The sequence below is a fragment of the Sorex fumeus genome, unplaced genomic scaffold, assembly GCF_029834395.1.
Source record: "Sorex fumeus unplaced genomic scaffold, SorFum_2.1 ptg000008l, whole genome shotgun sequence".
NCBI lineage: Eukaryota > Metazoa > Chordata > Mammalia > Eulipotyphla > Soricidae > Sorex > Sorex fumeus.
In genome coordinates this window covers 74,057,139-74,074,980 of record NW_026606065.1, presented here as the reverse complement: position 1 = coordinate 74,074,980, position 17,842 = coordinate 74,057,139, and the positions used below count along the sequence as shown (strand labels likewise).

The following is a 17,842-nucleotide window of genomic DNA, read 5'->3' as shown; positions in this document are numbered from 1 at the left end:
TAGGATTTTTGTAGAATAGTATGATCAGATCATTCTGATGTTTCAGAGAGTAAGTTACAATGTGAAGAAGGTTAAGAGGAAAGGGATCAGAGCAATAGAATAGAGGGTAGGGTGTTTGCCTTGCATGAGGCTGACCCGAGTTTCGATTCCTAGCATCCCATATGGTTCTCCAAGCACTGCCAGGAGTAACCCCTGAGCATCACTGGGTGTGATCCAAAAAGAAAAAAAGTTAAGAGGAGAAAAGATTGACTGGTTTAGGAAGTCGGACAAGGAAGACATTGGGGGGCTGGAGTGATAGTACAGTGGGTAGGGCGTTTGCCTTGCACGCAGCTGACCCAGGTTCAATTCCCAGCATCCCACTTGGCTCCCTCGGGCACCGCCAGGAGTAACCCCTGAGCACCACCGGGTATGGCCCAAAATGCAAAAAAAAAAAAAAAAAAAAAAAGGAAGGCATTGGAATTGTCCATTGTAATCTGGCCTAATTTAAGGTACCTGAGTTAGAACTAGAGAAAATAAAAAATCCAGAAACTAGCTTTCAAGATTTCCTTTCCATCTTCCACAGAAGCAGGAAATTATTTTATGAAATTTAGTTTTATAAACCAAAGTTGATTATAATTAGTTGATTTTATTTCCATTAGATAATAATATATTTAGTTCATCTGAAGATGACATTGTTGTTGCCCCCATCACCCATGTATCCGTCACATTAGATGGGATTCCTGAAGTCATGGAAACGCAGCAAGTTCAAGAGACGTACGCACACTCCCCTGGAGCCTCATCACCGGAGCAGCCTAAGAGGAAGAAAGGTGGGTGGTGTATTTGTTTAGGGGAAACAATCAAATCTTGGTGTAAAATTTAAATAAAATTTTTATTCAAGGGTGGGCTGGAGTGATAGCACAGCGGTAGGGCGTTTGCCTTGCACGCAGCCAACATGGCCGACCCAAGTTCAATTCCTCTGCCCCTCTCAGAGAGCCCGGCAAGCTATTGAGAGTATCTCGCCCGCATGGCAAAGCCTGGCAAGCTATCCGTGATGTCTTCGATATGCCAAACACAGTAACAAGAAGTCTCCAATGGAGACGTTACTGGGCCCGCTCGAGCAAATCGATGAACAATGGAAGGACAGTGTTTATTCAAGGGTATTTCTATTCCAGTTAAAATTGACATAAAAGGAAAGAGCACAAAGCTTCTCAATTTCTATTGAGAGATATTTCTTTGTACTTAACTCTTTTTTAAAAATTTCTATTTTCTAATTTAAAATATTCAGTTTTATCTTATAGAAAAAGGATTTTCTAACTTCCTAAGCCTTGGTCCTCTAGCTAAGCCCTTTTATCCAAGATAAGAGTTTAGGATTAAGGTATGTCAGCTTGCTTCCTGGCACATGGTTTAAAAGCTAACAATACAGTTTTAATCTAAGTTTCCAGCGGGGAAAATGTAGCCTTGGGAATTGACAGGTAAGGAATTTAAGAGGAAAGTGTTAGGCCATGTTAAAGAAAATTTTTAACTTCACAAGTTTTAGGACCAGTCTTTACTCGTGTGTCACACCCTTTTCATTCCATGGTTTTCCACATCTGGTTCAGCTTGTTTAATACTTCAAGTTTTTGTCTCAGTTAAATATTTCACAAGTTATCCGGTAACATTCTATGAGTCGTAAATGAGGAGGAAAATAAAAAGCAATAATGCGCTGACATTGCAGCTCTGAAGGACTAGAAAGAAAGAAAGGCGTGCCAGTCTTGATAATCCAAGGGGCTTGGGTTTTATTGCTCATTTAGAAGTAAATGCTTAGTTGTAGTCCAGTTAGAGCTAGGGTCACAAATCACGAATTACGACCATCCTGTTGTTCGTCGATTGCCTCGAGCAGGCCCCAGTAACGTCTCCTTCACCCTAGCCCTGAGATTATATTCAAGGCTCTTTAGGAGAATGAGACCCATCATTGTTACTGGTATTTGGCATATTGGGTACGCCACGGGGAGTTTGCCAGACTCTGCCGTGTGGGCAGGCTACAAACTGGCAGGCTACTGAGCTAGGGTATTGGTCAGATTTTCTTGCATGCAGTTAAGATCCTTGAACGGCTGTGCCCCTAGGAGAAAAACAGTTCACCCATTATCACATACAGCTGTCGAGAACACTTGTATTTCTCACCTGGGGCTCAAGACTGGGGGGGCGGGTAGGGGAGCTATTCATAAGACAACTTGTCTTCACCTGCATTTACAATTAAATTTTAAATATTGACTGACTCTAGGGATTCCTGGTCAAATAATTAACATAAAAATTATCCCAAGGGGCTGGGGAGATAATTCAAAAGAATGGAGCATATGCTTTGCATGCTGGAGCCCCAGGTTGGATCCTTGGCACTACATGGTTCCCTGAGCATCATTGGGAGTTACCCCAAGTACCACTGAGTGTGACTGAAAACACACACACACACACACACACACACACATATACACACATTACAAACACACACACAAATATAAATAGCTTTGTGGACTGGCAATGTAGCACATGAAGTTGTGCATCTGCCAATCATGTGCAAGGTTCTGAATTTGAACTCTGGCACTGCATTATCCTCAAAGCACTGTGGTCTCTGTGTATATCATAGGGAGTAGCCTCCGGGGCCCTCACAGCATCACTAAGGGTGACCACTATAGAAGGATATTATTTAATTGACCCCAAGTATGGGAATACCTTGGGATGCAGGCAGAAATTCTTATAAAATTGCTTGGTTGGGCTGGAGCAATAGTACAACATGTAGGGTGCTTACTCTGCATGTAATAGGCCCAGGTTGAATCCCCAGCATCCCATGTGGTTTCCTGAGCACCTCCACAAATAATTCTTCAGTTCAGAGCCAGGAGTAATCCCTGAGCATCTCCAGGTGTGTGTGCTCACCCCCTTCCACACAAAAAAACTACTGCTTGGTAAAGTCATATATTTAATCGAGGCTACACTGGAATTCCTTTAATAAAGACCATTACAGATGAATTATATTTCCTTGGAACAGAATTACACAGAAAAAGTAAGTTCCTGAATGAGAAGCAGCAAGCGTAGAAGAAACTCCCAGAGTGGCACTCTGGAGAGGGGCGGGTGAGGCCCCTCCCCACCCCAAGGGACCCCACCCTGGCATCCGAAAACCTCCAGAACTCAACCGCCATGCTCATGGCTGCTCTCCACATGCTCTGGCCTAGCCTCACCCACGTGTAAACTGATCCCTGCGGCAGTGCAACATCTTATACCTCACAAGACTCATGCTCCTAGAGTAGCACACCACGTTTGATGGGGTTTAAAGTAGAAGGCAACCAATCTTAGTGGGAAATATATTTTTACATATATATATTTATGAGCACACAAGGCTCAACCATTAACAACATATTTATAATCTCTTATAGAAGGGCTTAATGGCCCCTGGGTAAAATACAACAATCTTTATATGCTCTTCTTTTTTTTTTTTCTTTTTGGGTCACACCCAGCAGTGCACAGGGGTTACTCCTGGCTCTTCACTCAGGAATTACTCCTGGCGGTGCTCAGGGGACCATATGGGTTGCTGGGAATCAAACCCGGGTTGGTCGCGTGCAAGGCAAATGCCCTACCCACTGTGCTATGGCTCCAGCCCTACATGCTCTTCTGAGGAAAGTTTTTTGGATCATTTTCAGTAGTTTATTCATAACAAACTGTCAGTGTCACTGTCCTCCCATTTGTCATCGATTTGCTTGAGTGAGTAACATTGTGAGACTTGTTACTGTGTTTGGCATATCAAATACATCACAGGTAGCTTGCCGGGCTCTGTAAGAGGGGTGGAGGAATCGAACTCAGGTTGGCTAAGGGCTGCGTGCAAGGCAAATGCCCTATTCACTGTTGCTCCAGCCCAATACAAAATAAATTATTTTGTTTCTACTTTGGGGCAGGGGTTGGGGTTCTGGATGGAAACATCCAAAATATGGTGGTAGAAAGTTGTAATGGTGGTGGGATTGGTGTTCGAATATTAAATGTAATCAAATATTGTTAACTACTTTATAAAAATAAAATTTAAAAAAATAATGAAGTTATAAATAAATTAGGGTCACCTTTAGGTAAAAATAAGATACATAAAATCTTTAAAAAGAAAGAAAATCCCAGAGTTACGGTGCTAAAGAGATAGTACAGAGGGTAGGGCACTTGTCTTGCACATGGCCAACCTGGCTTCCATTCCTGGCATTCCATATGGTCCCTGATCACCAACAGAGAAGGGATTCCTGAATGCAGAGCCAGGAGTAACCTCTGATCATCACGGGTGTGCCACCACAGCCCCCAGATAAATCCAAATAAACAAAAGAATATATAGTCTAGGGCTGGAGAGATAGGACAGTGAGTAGATTACTTGCCTTGCACGATTCTCACCTGGGTTTGATTCACACTACCACATGTGGTCCCATAGCCCCAGTAGGAGTGATCCCTGAGCACACAGCTAGGAATAAGCCCTGAGCACTGCTTAGGTGTAGCACAAAAACAAAAACTTTCTTGAAACTAAGTAATCTGGCTCAAGAATAGGACTATTAACAAAGACTAAGTGGTACTCTCTCTTTTAGCCAACACAGAATAACAGAACTTGGTAACAGCTTTTTGAATATGTCACCTAGAGCACAATCAACATAAGCAATAATTAGTAAGTGGGGCTATATTAACTGCAGAATCTCTTGGAAGAGCAAAAGAAACAAAAGTAGAGAAAGAAAAAAGTGACCTACATGATGGAAGAAAATGATTTCAAACTACTTACCTTATGTGATAATACTATTGATACAAATCTCAACATACTATTGATACAAATCTCAACACAATGATATTAATAATGTGTTCCATATAAAATTGTGAAAACTACAAACTAATATATAATGACAAAATATGAGTGGTTATTTGAGTGTGACTAAAAGTCACAGTGAAGAGAGTCAAAAAGATCACTCTTGGGGCTGGAGCAATAGCACAGTGTGTAAGGTGTTTGCCTTGCACACGGCTTACCCAGGTTCGATTCCTCCACCCTTCTTGGAGAGTCCGGCAAGCTACCGAGAGTATGTCGCCCGCATGGAAAAGCCTGGAAGCTCCTCATGACGTATTCGATATGCCAAAAGCAGTAAGACATTACTGGTGCCTGCTCAAGCAAATCAATGAACAGTGGGAGGACAGTGCTACAATGAGTAGTTATATGTCTGTTCCGGGTGCAGAGTGATGTGATACAAGGATTATGATTGAGCAGAAAGTACCTTCAGGAGTGTGTATCTAGTGGAAGTATCACATATGTCAAAATTTACCAAGTCTTAATCAAATATGCAATTATTATATTGTATGTCAATTGTATATTGAGCTGTTTTTTGAGAATGGGTCACACCAGGCAGTGCTTAGAGCATACTCCTGGCTCAGGGATAGCTCCTGACATTGCTCAGGGAACCATATGTGGTGCTAAGCATCAGACTTGAGTCAACTGCATACCAGGCAGGCCCTCCCTTAATCTCTGTCCACTCTCACTGACCCTAAGAGTGATTTTTTTTTTTTGGCTTTTTGGGTCACACCTGGCAATGTACAGAGGTCACTCCTGGCTCATGCACTCAGGAATTTCTCCTGGCAGTGCTTGGGGGACCATATGGGATGCTGGGAATCGAACCCCATTTGGCCACGTGCAAGGCAGACACCCTACCCGCTGTGCTTTCACTCCAGCCCCAAGAGTGATCTTTTTGACTCTCTTTACTGTGACTTTTAGTTACCTAGATAACTTCAGAAATGTTATTTTACTCTGTTTAGGAATGTGTTGTTGACTAAGTTACTGTTCTATACTATACTATCCTGAATTAATCCTTGTAATAGACACAGAGACAGTGAGCCTAAAGAATGTATGAGTACTAACTAGGTATGAAGTACTAGCTGGAATAACCTTTTGTTCTTAATTTTTAATATTTCTCACAGAGTAGTAATCTGTTTGGCCAGCAGGGGTTTCTTAACCTATAGGACAGACACTGAACTGTGATTTAATTATATGGCAAAAATAGATCACAGGCTCTAGGATAGTCAGTTGACCCAAAGTAAGGCTGCATATAGCACAATTTAACACAGTTAGGGGGGATTTTAGTAATTATATGAAGGATAACTAAGTTGTTTGTTTTCTATGTCACAAATATGCCTCATTTACTTTCTGTATCTTAAAGGTTTGGGGAAGATTTTAGTATTGAAAACTATATGCAGACATGTATTCAGAAGAGACAAAAGCAAGTTTGAAGTAAAACATTTTAAACTTCATCTCATTTTTACAAATGAGCTAAAGCATTATTTACTTTCAGAAATATTTTTATGCAGGCCAGAGTGACAGTGCTGTCGGTGGGTGCTTGCCTTGCATGTGGCCTTGGGTTCAACCCTCAGCACCCCATATTGTCCCGAGTCCTACCAGGAGTGACCCCGTAGAGCAGAGCCACAAGTGAGTCCTGAACACTGCCAGGCCCAAAATAAAAACCCAGTGTATATGGCTTGTGTATAAAGTATTTGAAATTTCGAGTAAACAACAGAATAGTATTTATAAACAACTAAACTGTCCACACACACTCTCATTTTTGAGGACAACTATTTACATAGAGCTGTTCTCATTTCAGGGAGAAAAACTAAACCACCACGACCAGATTCCCCAGCCTCGACCCCAAACATATCTGTGAAGAAGAAAAACAAAGATGGGAAGGGTAAGCTACACTCTAATTTCCCTGAGTTACTTAAATGTCAAGTAACGTTCACATCGCTTCGAAATATGCAGATTTATAAGTAGAAACCACCATAGTAAGATATATCTGAGTGCTGCCTTACACTTCTGAAATACCTTTGTATAAGTAAACTGATAATAGAACTCAAGACAATTTTATTTTTCTGTCAAAGTAATCCATCCTTTCTTTCAAAAAGAGTCTGCCAAAATTTTGAGTTCAGGTTGGTTAGGTGTTTAGTTCAAAGATGCCTCATTGTTGTGGAGTTTTAGAATTTTCATAACTGCTACCAAAACAGAATAAAATATTTATGGAAAATCTGGACCTCATATTTTCACTGTTCTGTATCATAGTTTTTAAAGAGGCAAAAGGAATAAAGTTGTCTGAGTGTTTTTTTTTTTTTTTCACTAAGTCATCAAAAACCTAACTGGCAAGATTGCTCGTTAGGCATCTTTTATAGTACTAAGAAAGAGATCTATATTAGTTCCTAAAATGTATGTCTGGGGCCGGAGCGAAAGTACATTGAGTAGGGCATTTGCCTTGCACGAGGCTTACCTGATTTCGATCCCAGTATCCTATATGGTCCCCTGAGCACCGCCAGGAGTCATTCCTGAGTGCAGAGCCTGGAGTAACCCAAGTATTGCTGGGTGTCACCCAAAAGAAAAAAAAAAGTCTGGCTTATGTAAGTAATACTAATTTAATTGTGTAAGGTTTTTATATTATTATAAAATTCACCTAAAGGAATTTTAATGTGTTTCATTGTGTTACTTCAAATAAATTTAGTTAAAAATAAATTGCTTTTGTTTCAGGAAACACAATTTATCTGTGGGAGTTTTTACTGGCACTGCTCCAAGACAAAGCTACTTGTCCTAAATATATCAAATGGACCCAGAGAGAAAAAGGCATTTTTAAGTTGGTAGATTCCAAAGCAGTATCCAGGTTGTGGGGGAAGCATAAAAACAAGCCTGATATGAATTATGAGACCATGGGAAGAGCTCTCAGGTACGTGAAATTGTGTAGCTGAAAGTTAAAAGTGTCATTTCTGAGGCAGGGTGATAAGTCGGGTGTAGTATGCATGCTTTGCATGGAGGAGGGCTGGTGAGATCAGGACTGCATGGCTCCTCCCCAGCTAACCCCAAGCATTGAGAGAATGGACCCCCAAGGGGCTGGAGCCATAGCACAGCGGGTAGGGCATTGCCTTGCACGTGGCCAACCTGGGTTCGATTCCCAGCATCCCATATAGTCCCCCGAGCACCACCAGGAGTAATTCCTGAGTGCATGAGCCAGGAGTCACCTCTGTGCATCGCTGGGTGTAATCCAAAACACAGCAACAAAAAAGAGTGGACCCTCAAGCATGGAGCTTGGAGTGGCCCCTGAGCATTGTAGAGTGTGGCCCCAAAACAAACAGCAACAACAGTAACAAAAGAATATTTCTTAAATACTTTAAGTATAAGGTAAGTGCTTTTAAGAAACTTTCAAAAAATGAAAAAAAATTAAGGAATCAAAGAAATGCTGTATTTTATCTTAAGTGCTAAAGCAACAAATTTTCCCTCAAAAAGAGGGATTTAAAAAAATCTCTTTGGAGGAGTTTGAGTAGTTTGGGGTGAGGTCACACCTGGCTGTGCTCAGGATTCAGTCTTGGAGGTGCTCAGGGTATGTGGCACCACTGATTGAACTGGATTGGCCATGTCAAGGCAAGTACCTCACCTGCTGTCCTATCTCTCCAGATTTACCAGTACTCGGTTTGGTTTGTGTTGTTTTGCTTTTTGGCCACACTGGCTGTTTTTAGGACTCACTTCTGGCTCTGCATTCAGGAATCGCTCCCTGGGTGACTTGGAAACCATATGGGATGCTGGGATCAAACATGAGTCAGTTGAATGCAAAGCAAGAGCCTTACCTGCTGTGCTATCTCTCTGGGCCATATAAATGCTCATTTAATTAAAATCCTAGTCCAATAGGAGGAATGTTTTACTTCCGGAAGAAAAAAAAGAAGCAGCAGCAGATATTCATTTATAAACGGAGCAGAAACACTCTGTTATCAGGAATTGTACATTGATCACAGGGTTTTTGTTTTGAGCTATTAAACATAAAATTCAGCACAGTAAAATAGTTGAATAAGGTTTATAGGAAGGTGAGTTTTAAAATGCAGAATTTAGGTATATATGTGATAGATTGTTGTTATTGATGCGATACATTAATACCTTGGAACGGTTAAACATTGTGATTTTTTTTTGGTGGGGTGTTTTTCAGGGGGCTCAAATACACAGCCTGACATCCCATTGCTGAACCCACACCCCCACCTGTCAGTGGTGCTCAGGGCTATGTGCTCGGATTCTAACTCTTCCCTCCTCCTCTGCCATACACTATTTTTGAACTGACATTTGGGTTTGGGGTTTTTTTTTTTTTTTTGGTAATACCATCTTTTCTTCATAGTATGCAAGTATGTGAGAAAGATTTATTAACAGTAGCAATGATTTTACAATTTGGTAATCTAAAACTAGAGCTAGTTATAATGTGTACTGGGGCCTAAAGCCTACATTTTAAAAATGGAATTAAAATTAATAAAATTTTAATTTTTTTTTTTTTTTGCTTTTTGGGTCACACCCAGCAATGCTCAGGGGTTACTTCTGGCTCATGCACTCAGGAATTGCTCCTGGTGGTGCTCGGGGGACCATATGGGATTCTGGGAATTGAACCTGTGTCAGCCATGTTGGCTGCGTGCAAGGCAAACGCCCTACCCGCTGTGCTATCACTCCAACCCCCAAAATTTTAATTATTTCTATTTGTACATTAATTCTATATAAAACATAAGTTAGATTTTTAGAATTGAACTTAAAAATTTGCAGGGACATGATTAAAAGGCATGGAACATAAATTGAGGTTTGTAATAGATTTGATTATTCCAGAGAGTTAGCAGAAGGGTAAAGGTAAAAGGTAAAGGCCCTCCCATTGATCGTCGATTTGCTCGAGCGGGCCCAGTAACGTCTCCATTGGAGACTTTGTTGTTACTGTGTTTGGCATATCGAATACTCTTGGTAGCTTGCCGGGCTCTCCGAGAGGGGCGGAGGAATCGAACTCGGGTCAGCCATGTTAGCCGCTTGTAAGGCAAACACCCTACCCGCTGTGCTATCGCTCCAGCCCAGCAGAAGGGTATAAGAAAGGAAAAAATGAAGGGCTAGACTAATCCTTATACTTTATTGAAGATTTCCTAATCAGAGTTACCTTTAGGTTGACTTGGTAATAAGGACTTTATCTGAAAATAACTGTATGCATTCATATATTTAGAAAAGAACTTTTAAGAAAATATTCTTATAGATTACCTTTCATTTAGAATTTTTTCACTAGTTTGTAATTTTGTGACTAGAAACAGTTTTAATTGATTGTATTTACATTTAATGGAATAAATATGAAATTATTTGCTTTGAATAGGTACTATTATCAAAGGGGTATTCTGGCAAAAGTAGAAGGTCAGCGCTTGGTGTATCAGTTCAAGGAAATGCCGAAAGATCTCATTTATATAGATGATGAGGATCCTAGTTCCAGCATAGAGTCTCCAGATTCATCACTGTCTTCTACAACCACTGCAAGTAGAAATCAACCAGGCCGATCCAGAGTATCTTCAAGTTCGGGAATAAAAGGAGTCACTACAGTTCTGAAACCTGGGAATTCAAAAGCTACAAAATCCAAAGATCCTGTGGAAGTTGCACAGACACCAGAAGTTCTGAGGACAGTGCAACCCACACAGTCTCCTTATCCTACCCAGCTGTTCCGAACTATTCATGTAGTGCAACCAGTACAAGCTGTCCCAGATGGAGAAGCAACGGGAACCAATAATGTGCAGGATGAAACGTTAAATTCTTCCGTTCAGAGTATTAGGTGAGAAAATTGAAGTTACCATTGCATAATCATTATGTGATGTTGCTTACCAGAGCTATTATTTTTTTAAGTGATTCCGGATTCAGAAGTGGAAATAAAAATGAAACAGATTTCAAGCTAGAATACTTTGTCAACAAATTGTTTCAGCAGCAGTATAATCAATGCCTTCTTCTTGTATTAAGATTTCTCATTTTTAAACTTTAGCATTACTTGTAACCTGTCGATTTGTCTATTCCACTCTACTTTGTGCTTGTGTGTCTGCGGTATCCTGGTTCTCACTCATCCAGGGCACACACACATCCAAGAGCCACTTCCTGGGTTGAGTTCACTATACATTTTTTTTTTAGTTTTTTCAATTTTAATTGCTCTGATCTTTAATGTTTCTCTGAGAAAAATACAACGCTGATTATTAATACATTGTCCATAAATTTCCTTTTAATATCATTTCTCTAGCATAATGATAATTTGCAAGAAATTCTTTCACTACACATTTTTAACTGGCTTAATTTAGAAAAGAGGTTGGAGTGAGTCACCTATAAGAATATCCAGGCAGTACTTTCAGTTTGTTTTTTTTTTCAAACCAAATGAGAAACTGTAAATTTAGTGGAAATGGAGAGAGATTGGCCTTTCAGTACACATGGAGGTCTTAAGAAGTAGACATTATTCTTTGAACAAGAGACTTTGATGGAACAATTCTCAAACTCAAACAGGTATGGCGGTGAAGAATATAAGGTTCCTTTTACATCCCTTTAAGAGTTGTAATAAATAAAAAAACCTGATAATACCGAATATCCTGTTGTAGGCTGATCTTGACAACTTAGTGATATGGGTGGCAGTTTGCACTTTGGTATCAGTATTCTCCATGTATGGGTAGACTTTACTCATCTGATGTCTTTGCAGTTCCTTTGTTGTATTGTACTTCTCCTTCTTTTTTTTTTTTTTAGGGAAGGGAGGATTAAAAAATGTTTTGTATGAGGATTGGAGGGATAGTTCAGCAGGTAGGGCACTTGCCTTGCACCCAGCAGACTGGGGTTCAATCTCCAGGATCCTATACAGTCCCTCAAGCCCACTAAAAATGATTTCTGAGTGCAGATCCAGGAGTGATCCCTGAGCGCTGCTCACAAACCAAGAAAAAAAAAAGCAATTTTGTACAACGCTCTATTTTATGACCTTCCCCTTCCCTTCCCTTTGCTGTTACTGTGATGAGCATGGGACGCATACACTTAGTTGTCGTGCTTGCTGAGGGTTGCACATTTCAGCTGTTGCACTTGAACCCCTTTGGTTTATTGGACCCACATGTTGGCCATTTGAAGTAGAAATTATCTAACTTTTGTAAAATAGCTTTATACAATTCAGAGGAAACAAAAGTTGAAATGCAGTTTTTTGCTGAGTTTTTCAAACACATTAGTTTCACGTTAACAATAGATAGTAAGGGCTGGGGTGATAATACAGCAGGTGAGGTGCTTGCTTTGCACGAGGTGCCCCAGCAGGAGTGATCCCTGACCTCAGCTGGATATAATCCAAAAAAAAAAAACCCAAAATAATAGGCAATAACTATAACTTCCACATCTATGAAATTCTGAGACTGACTCATATCATTATGTACATCTTAAATAGCACTGTAGCACTGTCCTCCCATTGTTCATCGATTTGCTTCAGCAGGCACCAGTAATGTCTCCATTGTGAGACTTGTTACTGTTTTTAGCATACTGAATACGCCACGAGGAGCTTGCCAGCTTCCGCCGTGCAGACGGGATACTCTCAGTAGCTTACCAGGCTCTCCGAGAGAGAGATGCCTTACCCCCTGTGCTGTTGCTCCAGCCCATCTTAGATAGATGAAATTAATATTAATAAACTGAATTTTGCATTAATATATTTTGTTAAATTTGTGGCTTTATGGCTAAATTTTGTGCTTGAATTTACTTTTGCCTAAACTTGAACTTAGTTTTTGCGCTTTCCACTAGCTAATAGAACTCTTATGAGGTAAATAAATTTATGACTGTGTCATATGATATGCTACATGAACTGTGGACTATGAATACTTGACTTATATATGTGAGCTCCTGAGTTTAAAGCTCTGCGCAGCATAATAAAAGTGATAAAATTCTTAGAATAATCTTGTCACACGCTTATTTAATTCTGAAGTGGTTTATTTGTCTTTTGTTTTGGGCCAAGTCTAGTGGAGCTGGAGGCTTCTCTAAGCTTGGTGTTCAGGGCTTTCTGTGGTTCCCTAGGGATCATGTGCTGAGGAGGGTCCCCAGGGCTGTTAGATGTGAATCATGTGCTTTTGCACATTGAACTGCTTCCTGGCTCCAAAGTGACTTTTATATTAAGTTGATTGAACATTTTTCCTCTCTCTCTAGAGAGAATGGTTGAAGACAATTACAAGTATATTGAATTTTGATAACTGTATATGATTCTATTGATGGCATCATCTCTTAAATATCAAAATGATGAATGTGAATCAGATATATTTATTTTAAAATAATAGTCTCATCCAACAAAATCACTTTCCCATCTGTATTAATGGACTTGGTACGACGTCTTTTTTTTTTTTTTTTTTGCTTTTTGGGTCACACCTGGTGATGCACAGGGGTTACTCCTGGCTCTGCACTCAGGAGTTACTCCTGGCGGTGCTCAGGGGACCATATGGGATGCTGGGAATCAAACCCGGGTTGGCCGCGTGCAAGGCAAACACCCTACCCACTGTGCTATCTCTCCAGCCCCCGGTATGACGTCTTTTTGGTTGTGTTTTTGTTTGTCCATACTCAGCTATGCTTGGGGACAACTCTCAGCTCTGTACTTAGGGATCTCCAAGTGGTTCTGTACTCTGTACACAAAGGACCATGTGGTTCCAGGGATCCAATCTTGGTTTCCTTTGGTTTCCTGCCTGCATGTGCTCAACTCATCAAGTTCTCTTTCTGACCCCAAGATTTTTTTCACCAGATTATATGTATGTATATATATATTTTTTTATTTTATTTTATTTTTTGCTTTTTAGGTCACTCCTGGCAGTGCTCAGGGGACCATATAGGATGCTGGTAATCTAACCTGGGTAGGCCGTGTGCAAGGCACATGCCCTACTGTACTAGCCCTCCAGCCCCTCACCAGATTATATTATAGTTGAAGTGCCTGAGAGTTTTCTGTTGGAGATTTCTTTATATCATTATGTACAGTGATTATACAGGATTTCACAAAAAATTGTTTTGTGTTGAAAACAATATGGGAAGTTGCATTTAAGATGCATAATATTTTGTCAAATGACTTATCATATGTTTACGTTAGAGAGTATGCTAATTTTTCACTTTGTTTTATGATCTCAATAGGACCATACAGGCTCCAGCCCAAGTCCCAGTGGTCGTGTCTCCTGGGAACCAGCAGTTACATACAGTAACACTCCAGACAGTGCCAATCACAACAGTTATAGCCAGTACAGATCCATCTTCAGGTGCTGCGTCTCCAAAATTTATTTTGCAAGCCATTCCATCATCACAGCCCATGACTGTACTGAAAGAAAATGTCATGATACAGTCCCAGAAGCCTGGTTCTCCTTCTTCCATTGTCCTCAGCCCTGCCCAGGTCCAGCAGGTTCTTACCAGCAATGTTCAGTCCATTTGCAATGGAACTGTCAGTATGACTTCATCTCCATCCTTCAATGCCACTACACCAGTGGTGACCTTTTCTCCTCGCAGTTCACAAGTCGTTGCTCACCCACCTGGCACTGTGATCACTTCGGTTATCAAAGCTCAAGAAACAAAAACTCTAGCAGAGGAAGTTGAGAAAAAGGAGATTGAAGATAATTTGAAAGAAGACCCTGAGAAAACTGAGCAACAGCCACAGCCTTATGTGATGGTGGTGTCCAATCCCAATGGATTTACCTCTCAGGTAGCTGTGAAACAAAACGAATTGCTGGAACCGAACTCTTTTTAATTGCCATACCAAAGAAATTGTCTGTGTTTTTTAAGTCATCTTCAGTTGTATGGGAACGATCTGATTCTGAATTCTGTGGTCTATGAATTTTGTAGTTAATTGTAAGAAATAATTTAGAGTTAATTTTGATTTCATGAGATGAGGGGAAAACCCAAGTGTTTCTCTTTGTTTTCTAAATCATTTGTGAAGGAAAAGGCATTTTACACTATGAAGACATTCTGTCAAGATTTTTTTCCCCAGTTGCTATATCATGAACTTTTTTGTGGTGGGGAGGGGTTGGGGCCACACCTGGTGTGTGGGGGGGGTATCAGGGGCTGCTCTCCTGCTCTCCCCTGCCCTCTCAGTGCTTAGGGGTTGCTCCTGGCGGTGCTCAGGGGACCATGTGGTGCTGGGGAGTGTATCCGGGCCTCCTACATGCAAAGCATGTACTCTAGCCTGTTGCGCTTTCTCTCCAGCCCTCACAAACATTTAAAATATTTTTTATTAAAAATTTACATGACCTTTTTGGATTCTTTTGTACATAAATATAAAACAACTGAAATTAACATAGAAACTATTCTCATTCCATTTAAGTCTTGATTCCTTCAAGTACAAGATATCTATTATGTACTTTGTTAAAATTATGGTTTCACTTAGATTGACTTTAGTTAACAGCACTGTATATTAAACGGAATATATAAAATGCAACATTAAAATTAAAACCTGCCCACAAGATGGCTAAAACTGTTGTCAGAAGCAGGATAGTGTAACAGCATCAGCCCGAGAGGGGGTTTCCTAACTGTGTCAGGAACTCCTCTTGATCTCTTTGGGGCTCAGTTCTCCCAGAAAAGAAAGAGATGCATTGAATTAGACTAGATGGTATCAAATATCAACATCTTTTCTTCTTCTAAGTTGTATTATTCTAACATCTGTATTTATATTCATTAAGACATTATCAGCTTATTTTCTAATGTAAATATAACTGAAATACTTTACAAAAAATGTGACCTACAAATTTATTCTTTCATTATCCATAGAACCCGAATTCTACCTACTTTGTTCATTAACTTTCTAGACCACTATCCAATGTGGTTCCTTAATAAACTTAAGTTGCTGAGGGCTAAATGATATACTGCTATTCTGAAAGAGTTAAGGCTGCTTTTACAGGCTCCGAATGCAACCGAGTTTTGGGCTAATCTGGCTGAGAAGTCAGTTATTGTAAGAAGCATAATTGCTTTGTATTTTGGATCATTTTTTATTGGGGGTGGAGGGGGAAATTGCATATAAAGAATATACATATATATCCAATTTTCTGAAATAAAGTTTTTAGATTAGTTTTTCCAACTGTAAATAATGTACATTTAATTTCACAGGGAAAAAATGTTTTCTGAAAATTTTCTAGTGTAGCAAAAAATTTTTGTAGATGGAAAATTATGTTTAGAGTCTAATGTTGTATGTTTTCATATACAGAGTGAATTTGTATTTAAACAAAAATTTTAATTTTGGAATCCTAAACGTTTTTGTATCTTTAATTGGTTTATTATTAAATAAATCATGTAAAAAATCCTTAGTGTGTCTGTTTTCAAACACGTTATTTTAAGTGCAGTATACTGAAAATATTAGAAGTATATACAGTGGTATTAACTGGTTATGTAACAAAGTCCATGACAACTCAGGCCAAATTTCTAATGAGATTAGAATTGCAGAAATTTCCTTCGGGTATAAGAAAAGACAGAATCATGCAATTTGCTGTGTGGATGGTTCTGGAGAGCATAGAGCATCGTGCTGAGTGAAGTTAGTCAGGAGAGAGACATACAGAATGATTGCCCTCATATATGGGATATAAAGAAAGATAGGGATATAAAGGCATGCACTCAGATTACTGAGCTATCTCTTTACCTCAGGGCAACAGAAACAATACTGCTTTTTAGCAGGAAGCGTATCATGGCACACTGAAGGGGGCGCACAGTCCTGGGACATGGTGGAGGAAAGCTGACACAGTAGTGGGATCCTATTGTTAGAGTATTTAATGAACGAAATCCTGTCATTATCAATATGTAAATCAGTGTAGCACTGTCCTCCCACTGTTCATCGATTTGCTCGAGCGGGCACCAGTAACGTCTCACAACAAATTGTGAGACTTGTTGTTACTGTTTTTGGCATATTGAATATGTCATGGGTAGCTTAACGTCGTGGGTAGCTTGCCAGGCTTTGCCGTGTGGGCAGAATATTCTCAGTAGTTTGCCGGGCTCTCTGAGAGGGGCGAAGGAATTGAATGCGGGTCGGCCGTGTCAGCTGCGTGCAAGGCAAACGCCTTACCCGCTGTGCTATTGCTCCAGCCCATGTAAATTACAGTGCCTTAAAATTTATTTCCAAAATTTCATTCTCTGTTTTCTGGGTTTTTTTGTTTTTTGTTTTTAAGGTTTGGCATATGTTTTACTCATGGAAGCCAAAGTTCAACCCCTATCACTGCAGAGATCTCCCAAAACTCCTGGACCTCACCAAAGCATCAAGATGAGAATAGCCTCTCACTGGCTATGACTAAAAAACCCAAAATTTGGAAAGCAAACAAAATATTACAAGAAAAACTCAGATCAGAATGTTGTACAGGGATTAAGGCATATGACATATAATGGTCAACCCTAGTTCAATCCCCAGCACCACATGGTCCTTTAAGCACCACTGGGAATGGCCCAGAACCCTTAAAAATATTACTATCTTGGAGCCAGAGAGATAGAACAGCAGGTAGGGCACTTGCCTTGCATGTGGGTGACCCACGTTCAATCCCCAGCGTCCCATATGCTCCCCTAGCCCTGTGAAGAGTTTCCTATGTGCAAAGCCAGAAGTAAGCACTGCCAGGTGTGAACTCCAAACAAAAAATAAGTACAGGTATATTTATATAAATATGCATACATACGTGTGTATGTGTGAATGGGCTCTGGAATAATGCCTGGCTCTACATACATTCAGGAATCACTTCTAGCAGTACTTACGGAACTATATGGGATGCTGGGGATTGAACCCCAGTTGGCCACCTGCAAGGCAAGCGCCCTGCCCTTTGTACTCTCTCTCCAACACCAATAAATAAAAATCAGTACTTGCCTCCCACACTCCACTTTTTTTGCCACATTCAGAAGTACACAGGAACTACTTCCTTGTCTGTGCTTGGGAGCTTTCCCAGTACTGCTGAGGGAGCCAGGCAGTGGAGGGGATCCAACCCCAGGCTCCTGTGTGCAAGGCATGCTCTGGGACTGTTGAGCTACCTCTCTGGTTCCTTAATCCAAAACTCATATACCAGTAATAACTTAATTAGTTTTCTCATGTAAGTTAATCTTCTTTCAAAATACTAAGTATTT

General features: G+C 40.2%; 1 protein-coding gene across 3 annotated transcripts in view; it reads left to right on the top strand.

Annotated features, from left to right (window-relative positions):
• The window catches only part of ELF1 (E74 like ETS transcription factor 1), a 117,901-nt gene extending 103,113 nt beyond the window's left edge, over window positions 1-14,788 (top strand). For 2 of the 3 annotated variants that reach the window (XM_056109782.1, XM_056109783.1), the window contains exons 5-9: window positions 639-806; window positions 6,603-6,686; window positions 7,511-7,703; window positions 10,131-10,577; window positions 13,904-14,788. In XM_056109782.1, coding sequence (XP_055965757.1) covers window positions 639-806; window positions 6,603-6,686; window positions 7,511-7,703; window positions 10,131-10,577; window positions 13,904-14,507 — 1,496 coding nt within the window. In that variant the 3' untranslated portion in view covers window positions 14,508-14,788. The remainder of the gene's footprint in view (window positions 1-638; window positions 807-6,602; window positions 6,687-7,510; window positions 7,704-10,130; window positions 10,578-13,903) is intronic. The other variant, XM_056109784.1, reaches the window with a different exon arrangement.
• Window positions 14,789-17,842: the final 3,054 nt, after the last annotated feature.